This window comes from Oratosquilla oratoria, chromosome 18 (assembly GCF_046742065.1).
Source record: "Oratosquilla oratoria isolate Oo_2021 chromosome 18, ASM4674206v1, whole genome shotgun sequence".
In the NCBI taxonomy this organism is placed as follows: Eukaryota; Metazoa; Arthropoda; class Malacostraca; order Stomatopoda; family Squillidae; genus Oratosquilla; species Oratosquilla oratoria.
In genome coordinates, this window is record NC_134794.1 from 62,986,699 (window position 1) to 63,000,797 (window position 14,099).

The 14,099-nt window shown below is 38.2% G+C and overlaps 1 protein-coding gene across 2 annotated transcripts in view; it reads right to left on the reverse strand.

Annotated features, from left to right (window-relative positions):
• Positions 1-14,099, reverse strand: part of LIMK1 (LIM domain kinase 1) — a 52,740-nt gene that overhangs the window by 24,409 nt on the left and 14,232 nt on the right. The window contains exons 6-9 of one of the 2 annotated variants that reach the window (XM_076202269.1): positions 7,114-7,222; positions 6,295-6,324; positions 4,821-4,953; positions 4,247-4,361 (exon numbers count right to left, since the gene is read on the reverse strand). In XM_076202269.1, the coding sequence (XP_076058384.1) occupies positions 4,247-4,361; positions 4,821-4,953; positions 6,295-6,324; positions 7,114-7,222 (387 nt within the window). The remainder of the gene's footprint in view (positions 1-4,246; positions 4,362-4,820; positions 4,954-6,294; positions 6,325-7,113; positions 7,223-14,099) is intronic. The other variant, XM_076202270.1, reaches the window with a different exon arrangement.

Here is a 14,099-nt window from a genome sequence, read left to right on the forward strand (position 1 = left end):
CACGTACGGCTGGCATTGGCTGCTGCCCGTGAGATTTAAGTCCTGTAGTGAAGTGGTTAAGGAACAAAATGTGAGAAGAAATGAGAAACAGAGAGGAGGAAGATTAATGTACAACAAAACTGACCTTGTAAAACTTACAAAAAAAAATCAAAATGCTAGTTGGGAAAATTTTTCAAATGTTGACACAATGATGGAAGAGAAATGGAACATTTTTAATGAAAAATACAAGGAGGGAACAGACAAACATATACCTAAGCAGAAACAAAAAAGGGTTTACATAAAGTGTTGGTATAAAAAAAGTGAGTAGTAGAGCTTGTGTCAGGATTAGAAATGGAGAGAGTGAGTGATTCGAGGTAAAGGTGGGTCTTCCTCAAGGATGCATTATGTTGCCCTGGCTGTTCAACTTATACATGGATGGGGTAGTGCAAGAGGTAAATGCAAGGGTAGTGGGTCAGGGATTGGAGATGGTTAAAGAAAATGGAGAAAAGTGGGAGGAGGAAGTGGATAGTTTTAGATATTTGGGTGCAAATGTGGCAGGAAAAGGTGGAGTGAAGGTGGAGGTAGAATGTAGATTGAGAGAAGCAAGTAAATGCCTTGGTGGATTAAAAAATATAATGAGGAATAGACATTTGGGAATGGATGCTAAGAGGAGACTGTATGAAGGAGTGATTGTGCTAACAGCATTGTATGGGGCAGAAACATGGAACATAAGAGAGGAAGAGAGGAGTTTGAATGTGTTTGAGAGTGAGGTGTCTGAGAAGTATGATGGGGGTTACTAGGCAAGCTAGAGTGGAATTTAATGAACCATGCCCTTGGTTCAACTTCGCCAGTGGCAGGATTCGAACCGCCTTTATCTCGACCTTCGCCACAAGTAACAACGCCCTAACCTGCTCAGCCAGCGAGCTTCATTTTACAGACATGTAAACGATAAACTAAAAGACAAACATGAAATAGTGAAACTGCATGAAGGAAATCAAGAATATATTGAAGATATAGAAATGGCTGAAGTAATGACCAGACACTTTAGTTCTGTATTTACAATTGAAAGCTCACAAATGTGGAATGAAGGACAGCAAGAAGGATCCCCCAAAATGAAAGAAATAACAGTGACACAGAAAGAAATAAGGGACCAAATAAAGAACCTTGGCATCAGAAAGTCATATGGGCCCGACGGAATAGTGAACTGGATATTGAATGTATTGATGAAATTACAGATAAAATACACAAGATAACTGACTTCTCACTCAAAGAAGGAAAAGTACCACAAGATTGGAAAAATGCAAATATTGTACCACTATACAATGGAGGAGATAAAGAAAATCCAACAAACTATATACCGGTATCCCTTACCAGCACAATTGCAAAAATATGCAAAAGTTATTAAAGATAAATGGATTAAACACTTGGAAGAGAACAATTTACTAAAACCCAAGCAATTTGGATTTAGAAGTGGAAGATCATGTACTACAAACTTAATATGCTTTTACATACATACATATACCAAGGCTTTTTCCCCCTTACAAGGGAGGTAGCCAAAAAGGAAAAGACATAAAATCATTCCCACCCATTCCATCCCTAAATACACTCCACTCCCCTCCACCCTCCCTCATCTTAGCACCTCCTGGATGACAGGTCATCCCTGCACCTTGTCCACTGCCCTGGGTAAGAGGTAGTGTCGCAAGACACAGCACATCCACAGCAAGGCCGCTTCATTAAATCGGCGACCCCCCTCTACATCCCCAAATGCATAAAAGGAAAAGACGAGGAGAAATCCTTTCGGGCTGCGTCAAATTTTGCTTACACATACTACCTCACCCCCCATCCCCCCACCCATTCCACCTCATGCAATCACAACATCATCCATATACAACCATTCTCCAATCACCCCTGTCTTCTGTCCTCTCCCGTCCTTCCTCAACAGACATTCCCCTCTTTCCCCTTCACCCCATCGATCCACCTCATCCTAGGACGTCCCTTTATGTTCACTCCCTCCACATCTGCCTTCCATACCTCTTTTACTAGTCTTTCTTCATTCTTTCTTTCCATGTGTCCAAACCATCCCAATACTCTTTCATCAACCCTATCTCCCAATTCCCTTACCACCCCTGTTCTCCTCCTCACCTCCTCATTCCTCACTCTATCCAGCCTAGTAACCCCCATCATACTTCTCAGACACCTCATCTCAAACACATTCAAACTCCTTCTCTCTTCCTCTCTTATGTTCCATGTTTCTGCCCCATACAGTGCTGTTGGCACAATCACTCCTTCATACAATCTCCTCTTATCATCCATTCCCAAATGTCTATTCCTCATTACACTTTTTAAACCACCAAGTCATTTTCTCGCTTCTCTCAATCTACATTCTACCTCCACCTCCACTCCACCCTTTCCTGCCACATTTGCACCCAAGTATTTAAAACTATCCACTTCCTCCAGTTGCTCTCCCTTAATGCTCATTTCCAGTCTGCTGCCACTTTCACCCCTTGTACATCTCATCACCTTACTTTTACCCACATTTATCTTCAAATTTCTTCTTTCACACGCTCTCCCAAACTCTGTCACCAACTTCCTCAATCCCTCCTCTGCTCCTGCTACAAGTGCAGTGTCGTCTGCAAACAACAGCTGGCTCACCTCCCACTTTTCTCCATTTTCTTTAAACATCTCCAATCCCTGATCCACCACCCTTGCATTTACCTCTCGCACCACTCCATCCAAGTATAAGTTGAACAGCTAGCACCTACTACCTTTTGTCCTTTTCCTCCTCCATCTATCCTCCACTCTCAACTTACCTTCCACAAAAAATTATCTGATATTCCCCCACCCTCTCCCCTTAGCACATGTACATCCTTAATTCTTCCTATTATACTCTACCACTACATAGTCCATTAACGCTCTATCTACTACCCTCTCCCATGTGTACTTATGCTTGATTTTCTTCCGAAACACTGTATTTGTTATCATCAACTCTCTAGACACATCTCCACTATCAACTCTCCACCACAATTCTTTCCTGGAACTCCGCATTTCCCAACCACTCCATCAATTGGTTCTTTTCCTACCCTAACATTAAGGTCACCCAATACTACTACATTGACGTTCCTCCCTAATCCCTCTACACACTCATTTAAATTTATCCAAAAAGCCTCCCTTTCTTCTACACTCTTCTCACTACCAGGCCCATATGCACTTACAAAAACCCACATCTCCTTTCCCAGTTTCACCTTTATCCACATTATCCTTGAGGAAACCTCTTTCCACCCCACTACACGTTTACTTATCTCTTCACTTACTGGTATAGACACCCCTTCTCTCCCTCTCTTCACTCCTGAATGCCTCCCAATTACACCCCCAAACTCACACTTGCCCTTCCCTCTCTACTTAGTTTCACTCAAAGCCAACACATCCATCTTTCTTCTCACAAACATACTACCTATCTCTTCCCTTTTACTCTCATCTGTACCACATCCATGCACATTAAAAGACCCAAACCTTGGGGTGCTGGTTGGAAAACTCCTAGACCCTCTTATGCCTTTACTCTTTTTAGGAATGTCCCCTGTGGGGCTACAGGGAGAAGGAAGCCTGGTCCCAATCCCCATTCCGTTTTTCTCGCCTCTTATGATCCAAGTGGGAATACATGTTGGCAGCATTCTTTTCCCCCACCAGTTTCATAAAACTTCCTCCAGTCTGCATTTTCTTTTTTTTTTTTAGTTTGTCAAAGTGTACCTTTGAAAAATTATACCTTCCTTTCCTGTGCATTTCTTTCATGACTGTTTTCCCCACATACATTACATTTGCACACACACACATCTACAACAAAAATAATCCTTAAATTGATTGAAATAGATTTTGCACAAATATTTCATTTTCATTTCAACTACTGCATTAGATAATAAAGTAAAATTTCGATAAAAACTAATTCGTTTTGAAATATTCATATGAATTTTCTAATAATTCCTGATTATAATCAGGAAATATTTTGGGATTTAATACTGGGTCTTAGCTTCATTTTCCACAACCAAAGCAAAGCAAGTTCCATAATAGAGGGAGAAATTTAATGGTACTGAGGTGGCCTTGGACACAATCACCAAAATCATAAGATAACATTTACTGCTCACTCAGTTCTGAGACTAAGGTCAGGAGCATTTGTCCTTGAGGCCTTTGACCCTGCTACCCAGAAACAAGAAAATTCACCTATTCTGGAGACCTTATGTCTATAAAAGTGCTTAAAATATACAATATTATTTACCATCCTTGTCCCGTTCTCTGTGCAAGGTGGTTTCTCTGTGGTCCTGACAAGCTGACACAAATGGGAAACTTTGTCGTCTAGAAGACACTGTCTCTGGGTCATGTTCAATGGTCAGCTAGAAAGTGAGTCGAGACATTTCAGACTTTAGACTTTAAAATAAATTATTCATATGGGATAAAAGGGTGTACTAAACATCTATATATATCATATACCAAAGGCTTTTTCCCCCTTACATGGGGGGGTAGCCAAAAAGAAAGACATAAAAATCACTCCCACCCATTTCATTTCCCATATATTCCACTCCCCTCCACCCTCCTCCCTCCCTCCCATCTTGGCACCTGAGAACTGGAAATCTTCACATTAATTCATGCCCAATGACAAAATAAATCTCATAATTCTTCTGGTATAAGGATTCTAGGCAGAAAATGTCCTAATTACCTGGATATCTGCTAACCATTAAAAAGAAGTCCTAGATTTGTATATGAATTCTAGTTACTTAACAGGTGGAAATATGATTTTTCAAACAAAACAAAAATACAAACAGGTGACAATACAGATGATATAAACTACTAACCTGCAAAGAGCTTTGTGAACAAGTTATGAGTGATTCAATCTCGTCAATGCAATGCTCTTGAACTGGCCGACCATTAACTTCCAAAATTCGATCACCAATATGCAGTGACATTAAATCAGCTGCTGGGTCAAGCCTGCACCAAAATTATCAATAATTAGAGCAAGTGGCAAAGATCAACTGTCCTTTATGAATACATAGCCATTAAAATTAAATTGGAAAGGTTGATTAGGGACATCATGATCACAAAGAAATGAAGAAGAAGAAGAAGAAGAGGAGGAGGAGGAGGAGGAGGAGGAGGAGGAGAAGAAGAAGAAAAAGAAGAAGAAGAATGTTAGCATCTAGACCTCCTAGAAGACGTAATCTACCACAGAAGAAGAAGAAAAAGAAGAAGAAGAAGAAGAGGAAGAAGAAGAAGAAGAAGAAGAAGAAGAAGAAGAAAAGAGAGAGAAAAAAAAAAAAAAAAAAAATCATCAAGCTCCCAAAATTACAAGACATATTTTACAATTTTTTTTCAAAGGAATCAAGTTACTGTGAGTGGTGGTAAAGTCATGTTTGGAAAAAGAGGGAAGGGGAAACAGTTAAAACAAAGGATGTTTCAGCATTTTTTTTTTTTCGTCTCTAACCAAGACTAATCTGTACTCATGAAAGAATGTTCTTGAGAGAGCATTGTAAGACTCTGGGTTATAGGGATTTTATTAAAGATCCTTTACTAGTGAGTGCATGAAACTCATACATTTAATATATTCATACATGAGCACATATGGTAAATAAGCATACAAATGGATATTATGTGTATACACACATTCTTGGGTAATAAAAGTGATAATTTAATCTATTTCCTAAAATGAAAAGAATGGAGTCTATACTGCAATTTATAATATAGCAAATACAAGATAAAATCAATTAACTACACCAAAGCCATCACCTGCATCTGGAAATCAAGAAACCGTGACATATGAGCGAAAAGTGACGCAATCCAAACCTACCACTGCAGAAGTAATGTTGTGTAAGTAATCTGAAATACTGTTTGGTGATACATATGTTGATTGGTGCATAAGCAAAAACAGTGGCAGACCTACATTTCTAGAACCCTGAGGGTTGTTTTGTGTTATGGGGGGTCCCTTTGCAACCATGTCATGAAAAAGTTGCTTGTAAATTACTTCTGGGCCCCTCAGGGATTAGAAACCCTGAAGTTCAACCTTCATTTACATCAAAGTAGATCCACCACTGAGCATTAATGTACTACAATGTGCTGAAATGATACACCCTCACAAAAATCATGCAATGCTTCAAACAGTGCAAAATTACAATGCTGACATTTTCACACACACACGCTAATCAATCTTGAACTTATAAGGGGCATATTGCTTAAAATATCAGATACACAAACACTAAGCATGCTAGAATACAACTACAATCAGTACTAAACAGTGCCAAATACTTAAGCAAGTTTTACATAACACTTAATACTCACTGCCGTATTCTTTCTTTCAGTGAAGGAACACTGGAAACATAGGTCAAGGAATTAGTCACATCAGCAAAAGAGACACCTCTGTCTCATCTTTCCCAATAAAAAATCTCGAGAAAAAATAGTCTATTACTTTAAGTATTCCTTGAGGTAAGATATGTATATTTGTGGTTTTAACATGTCCCCTACAATAGTTGGAAATAAAAGTGAATAACAATTTGACAATTAATCAGTCAATCTGTTGCCCCTGGTCTAGCAGAAAACTCACAGCTCCCAGGTAAACAGCACAGCCACTAGATTGGCCCATAGGTCACTCAATGAAGAAATATTGTGTTGTCTGGATAAGGCTTGGGTGGGGCAATGTAGAATGAGTGGTTTGGTATCTTCTGTGTGACAACTGTATCTACAGCACTTGGTTTCTGTGGCTGGACATATACTGATATAGTTCTAGTGATGGAAGATGACCTGAACACTGAGAGATGAGAACCTGTGACTTCTCCTCTCCTCCTATCATTATAAGCCGGTGACAAAGAAGCAGCCCAGACAACACAGACAACAGTTCAATGTTTCTAGCCAGAGATCTATGGGAGGGTCCATGGATCACTGCCAGATGCTGTGGGTCTGCATATCTCCAGTCAGTGGAACTCAAGGTAACAACTATGATTGTTAGTATATCATTCAATAAAACAAATCCATCTGGTAAACATAACACATAAGGGAAAGGGTACATACTATAAAGTGACTAGTATTTAAAGTTATGTATAGGAATGTTTGGGCTCTAAGTTACAAAATGCAGTAAAACTACAGCAAATCAAGAGAACATACTCTGCAATTCGAAGGCCCCGGCAATTGTTGAGCCCTGAGAGTGAGAAGGTCTTGCGAGAATCAACGCTGAGTTTTATTCTGCGCTGACAATCTGTTTTTGCAGGCAACTCTGTTGAAACAAGTCATAACTATAAAACTGTCATAAAACCTTAACCATTAATACATATGAATAATATTCCAGGCATTTCAATGGGTACATAATTTTTTTTCAATGTTTATCTTCCAGCTTTATCCTCCTCAAATGCGAGTAACTTGATGGAATGAATCTGTATGCTATTTTCTTTCTCCCATCCATCACAAAGTAAACCAGTGTTATTAAAGAGTAACCACCAAGCCCAAGTACAACTTTGCATTTTTCTTTTGTAATGTTATCTATTTTCATGAAAACCATGTTTAACCCAAATATTATCTCAAAAGTACTTTTTGAGGGACTTTTTAACAAAAATATTTGTCATCTGTTAATTTGCATTCTAAAAACAATTTACAGCACTACCTCTTCACCTCCATTAGGAGGTACAGTCCTGAAGGGCTGACACTCCATCTCTGTAATGGACCCATGAACTCTCTATATCAATTTCATCTATATTTCTTAAACTTTTTCACATATGGGGAGCTGAGAATTTTTTGCTGTGAATGTGTACAGAAATTTGCTTGTGCACAAACTTTGCCTTCTCTGAAAAATATGTGTGCATCCATGTGAGTCACTATCTGATCATTTAAGCAAATACACACAATTTGTAAGTTTGTATTACATATTACCTCCACCAAGCAGTGGCATACCAAGGGGGGGGGGGGTCCACTCAAGGCAGGACAATTTTGGGGGTGGCATTTTATGGTGACCCAACAAATTAATATTCAAACATTAGTAACTTTGCTACAGTTTGTCTTTTTATTTTGCATACCTATATACCTGTATTATTCTGTTTTTTGCCATTTTGATGTGTGATTAAACTTTTAAGGGGCGGCCAAATAAAAATCTGTCCCAGGTGGCGCTTATGCTAGGTACGCCGCTGCCACCAATGATATTATATGACAACAATCACAGAACTAACATAAATATTAAATATGCATTTGATATATCTCTGATTAATAATAAGAAATAAAGTTAAAAAATAACACTAATGACTGATTACCTTTATTTAAACTTTCTAACTTTTCAAATACCTCTAAACATACATAATAAAATAAGACCATTACCCATTCTCACCTTGTTAAACATTTATGTTATGCCTATTACTAATCCTATGAATAATTGTAGATTCTATTCCTTTATTTTTTCTCTCCTCTGCCTCTGGCATTCACTGACTCTATACACATCTAAATTAATTGAATTTCCATATAATAAGTAGCTTTTCACTTTCATAAGCATACCCAAATGACATTCTCCTAAATTATTTCTAAGTTCGTTATTTCATTCTGCACTAGAAGAAAGGCTCCTCCAATATCCATCAACTTTGTCAAACCACAGAACTCTTCATTCTGAAGAACAAATACCATTTGCGTAAAATTTGATAAGAAAAAAAAAAATTTGTACAGAAAACCTGAAATCATTAAACTGACTATTTCTGGAGTATCAGCCAGAAAATCATGATATTTAAGACAAAGGGCATTAATATGTTCACTACCAAATGAGAAATCATAACATGAGATAGAGAGGATATCAAATGCTGCCCATTCTTGTACCTTATTCTCAGGGAATTGGTCTTCTATATGGGCACAGAAACTATTTATAAAATTCAACGGGGGCCAAGTATCTAATACTTCAGCCTCTTCTTGTTTAAGTAAAGCATTTACTCTCTCACTCCAGCAAGCATCACCTTCTAAGTAATGTCTAGTGGTGTCAAGTTACTCCTTTGTAAGATTTTGCACAGATGCCATTTCCTCAAAGACATCACTTAGAGCATAAAGAGCTACCTTGAATGTCACATTAGTTAATTTGTTGTGACAATAACTGACCATGGGATCATTTTATCTGTCTTTTTCAAAATATGTAATCAGTTCTCCATAGTTTCTTATAATTGCCCGTAATGCAAAATGAATAGCCAATGCACTTCACTGAGGTGTCTGAAGGCAATAACTTCATTTTCAGATGCCTTAACAATTTCTTTAAATTCAGCTCTTATCACTATTAGTTTAATTTCCTTCCAAGTATTAGAGATCCCCAGATCCTCATGGTGACCCACACAGTTTTGATGTATAAGATGTGGAACTTCTACATACATACATATACCAAGGCTTTTTCCCCCTTACAAGGGAGGTAGCCAAAAAGAAAAAGGCATAAAATCATTCCCACCCATTCCATCCCTGAATACACTCCACACCCCTCCACCCTCCCTCTTATCTTAGCACCTCCTGGATGACGGGTCATCCCTGCACCTTGTCCACTGCCCTGGGTCAGAAGCAGTGTCGCAAGACACAGCACATCCACAGCAAGGCCGCTTCATTAAATTGGCGACCCCCCCCATGCAAAAAAGGAGAAGACGGGGAGAAATCCCTTCGGTTTGCGTCAAATTTTGCTCACACATACCACCTCACCCCCCATCCCCCCGCCCATTCCACCTCATGCATCACATCATCATCCATACACAACCATTCTCCATTCACCCCTATCTTCTGTCCTCTCCCGTGGAACTTCTAATTTAAGTTTTGCAGCAACACTGTTATCTTTGCCCAGCATCTCTGAGGCTTCATCAGAGACAAACATCACCATTTTTTGGAGATCAACTTTCTTTTCTTGATAAATCTGTTTAATAGCTAACACAATGAAGGAGGCATCACAAGTCTTATTCCTCCAAAATATGTTTTATATTCATTACAATCATTACAATTAAATATGTTTTATATTCATTACAATTAAATGAAGCGGCCTTGCTGTGGATGTACTGTGTCTTGCGACACTGCTTCTGACCCAGGGCGGTGGGCAGGGTTCAGGGATGACCCGTCATCCAGATGGTGCTCAGATGAGAGGAAGGGTGGGAGGGGTGTGGAGTGTATTTAGGGATGAAATGGGTGGGAGTGTTTTTATGCCTTTCCCTTTGTGGCTACCTCCCTTGGAAGGGGAAAAAGCCTTGGTATATGTATGTATGTATGTATGTACAATCTTTGGGCCTTGATATGAAATAGAGAATAAGACATTTGTTAGTATTTATATTAGTGCTTTCATCAATGGTTAAGGTGTGAAAATTTGCAGATGCAATTTGCTTAAGCATGTAATTTTCAACAATTAAATTAATTGTTTCTAGAAATTCAAGCGCATAATTCCTGCTTCACCAGCTGTCTGGAAGTTCAACATACTTTTCTATATGTTCATTGATATGCTGAACTGAATGTAACAAGTTATTCATATTAAAAGCTAAGACACTGTCAATAAAAACTTTAATCTGATCTGGATTCAACAGATTTCGCTCTCTGTGACCCCAACTTTCCAGTAGCATAGCCAATATTCCTGAAGCTAGCAATGAATGATTTTATTGCCCAAGTTTGTGTACCCCATTTAAATGTATTTTATTTGTTAAAAAGTCCAGATTCCAAGTGGTCTCAAACTTCTTTCCATTAGAAAACACCCCAGAAATCTTTGCATCACGACAATAAATACAAACAACTCTAGCTGAAGCATCTTAGGTAAATATTTCATGCAGCTGAATGTTTATCAACTCATGAGCTTTTGGTGAAGCAGTTTTCACTATTTCATATAGCCATTCTCTTTTAAAGCTGCTAGTACTTTGTCTTTGCTTCACACCCTTTGTTTCCTTAACCCCTTCACTACGTGCGATGTTGCATCATAATACTCGCATTATAAAAAATAAAGTTACCGCTGTGTTGCTCGTTCTCTTTCACCCGTGAATTTTGATAACCATAGAAAATATGATGAAGCCAGTTTACAGAGTATGGGGGTCACGCAGGTACAACTACAATAAATATAGTCAAGATGCCGACATCGGCATCCTCGTGTACTCACTTGCTCCTCATGATGCCTACGTAGGCGTCATCGTATCGAAGGGGTTAAAATTCAACATGGGTCAACAGTTCTTTGAAATTTTGATAGTTAAAGAATGCTTTTTACTTATTTGGCAAATTTATAAAACTACACTAATCAGTGAACAACTTGGCAATTCAACAACTGAACCAACACTAAATGCTGTGCCTGGCTGGAGTGTGAAAATTGTTTATAAATGTTTTCAAACAATTTCTATACTCCAGCCAGGTGTCAAAGTCATTTTGTTTGCAATGGATGCACTAGAGTTAGAAAAGGGGAAAAAAGGCAATTATCGGTTTGACGGCAAGTTATCATATTTTTAGAGAATTTATAAGTTAATGTTTGGGTTAAACTTCTTTATTAAATGGATTTTAATATCATTTGAAAACCTTGTGTGTGCACATTTTTTCTTTATGTGCCCTAGTTGAAAACATATGTGTGTGCACACATGTGCACAGCTTAGAGGGAACATTGCTGACAACTGATGATGGCTCTACTCTTTCTACAATTTTTAGCATGTGACACAAACATTCCCACATTGATACAACTCAGAAAACAACTGTATCTTCCCAAGGAGACCTGTGGGATGTTCCGAGGACTGTTGCTAGCCACTGTGGGTTTTCCTCATGGTGAATCTTGAGGCAACAACTGAATTGATTGAACTAAGATAGCCTTGTGTCATACCTAGATATATGGCAACAGGTAGGCTTAACTTGCCATGATTCCATTATAATCACATGCCGTGACTGGGCTGAAGCCTGCAGCTCCTAGGATCTATACATACATACATATACCAAGGGCCTTTTCCCCTTTACAAGGGAGGTACCTTGGATCTATTCCAGAGTGGTAAAAAATCCTGGTCATTGAATGTGCAGGGGGGAAATTTTCCCTGACTTGTCAACCTTGGTCAATTCCGTCAGCTCAATCCAACATTGCAACTGGGTTTTCTGTCATCATACATGAAGGAATAAACTGTCTATGTTAAGCCAATTGGCTAAACATGCCTGGTTTTTGGTTAACATACACATGGAAACAACCCTCCACACCTGGTCAAAATGGTCTGAATGGCATAATAGTCTAAGTCAAAATAAATTCTTGTACTGGCTTCACCATACTGGCAGTAACAAGAACTTGGTGTTGTCATGCTGTTGTTTTGATATATTCTGCTATTCTCGTTAGTCTGGACTACAACATAAAATTACCATTTTAGGGCAGTATCTATCTTACTTTTTAAGTTGTGCATTCCTGTACTCTACGTAAATGCATCCTTTACTCAGTTGATGTCATGTCATTACATTAATAACATGCATATGCTTACTAGCTACCATTCCTGCATTCATTACCATGCAAAAATACTACTATAGTTAACCTAAACTCATGCTTACAGCTCCAAGGCACATGCATATTCCTAAAGCTACCAGCTTTAAATATACTGTATACAAAATTTCTAGCATCTATCCTACATTAGGTTTGGTCTAGTTGTCAACTTTCATGGTCGAGTCTTGGGGATCTCCCAGTCCAGCTGTCGTCACTCTTGTCCTTTCCCTGTCTTCCAGCCTTCCACATCTCATCCTGCAATATCTGAAACTTGTATAATTCCCATGTGGATCCTCAATTTCTAACACACTCCTTGGGCTTTCCACTCCACTCCGACCACTTCCACACTCCTTTCCTCCACTTCTTTCTTATGCATCATTGCTTATAGGCAATAGAACAGAATGAAAAAAATATTACAAACTGTCACACTATCACCTTCTACTGTTTAAAAATATATATAGTACCTGTCCTACTTACATATTTTATGCTCTTATAAACCTTCCTCATGCTCTTATATATCCTTTCTACAATCTTAACCACATTCTGAGACTTCTTTACACATCAATAAAGTATTTGTATAGTATAATTTTTTCTAATTGTGTAAACAAACACACTTTTTAATCACTTCGGTATGATGACATCTACATAGGCATCATGAGGTGCAAGTATTTACCTAGTTGTATTATACGGGAAGGGAGCTATGCTCGTGGTGACCCGTATTTCTATCTTTCAGCATCAAGTTTTTTCTTAAAATCTTGAATAGTGTTTGCACACAATGTTTCTTTGTCTAATTTGTTCCAGTTATCTATCACACTGTGTGGGAAGCTATTTTTTTCAGATCTCTTATGTAATTATCTTTTTTGAGTTTCTTTTCGTGTTCTCTTGTGTTTCCATTGTCCCATTTCAATATATCATTCTTACCGAAGATTTCCATTCCTTTCATTATTCTATAGATAGGTCTCCTCTTTCCCTTCTTTGTTCCAGGGTTGGTAATTCTAATTTGGACAGTCTTTGTTTATATGTCATTTTGGAAAGAGTTGGTGCCAGTTTTGTTATTGCTCTTTGTATTCTTTCTAAAAAAAAATTATATTCTTTTTGGTACTGGGTGTCCATAGTGTTACTGCATACTTGAGTTTTGGTCTTATTAGTGTAGTTAAATTTCTTTTTATCATTTCCTCATCCAAATAGACAAATGCCACTTTTAGTGACCTCAATAAATTGTAGGTTTCTCCGACTATTTTATTATTATGTTTGTTCGGTGTCATGTCCTTGCTGATCATAACTCCAAGGTCTTTTTCCGAGTTTACTTTTTTGACCTCTTCTTCACCAATTTTATAATCTCTCGATATTCTGTTTTTACTTTTTCCAAATTCCATTATACTACATTTCTTGATATTGAATTTCACTTCCCACTTTTGAGTCCATTTCCAGATCTTGTCCAAGTCTTGTTGTAATGAGTTGCAATCATCCTTCATTCTTACTTTCTTTAGTATTTTTGTGTTGGGGGGGGAGGGATTGAATGGAAGTGGAGTATGTGGAGATTGAATGGATGAGAGTGGATTTTATGCCTTTGTTTTTGGCTACCTCCCTTGTAAAGAGGAAAGCCTTTGGTATATGTATGTGTGTGTGTATTTACCTAGTTGTAATATATGGAAGGGGAACTATGCTCGTGGTGACCTGTCTTTGCATCTCT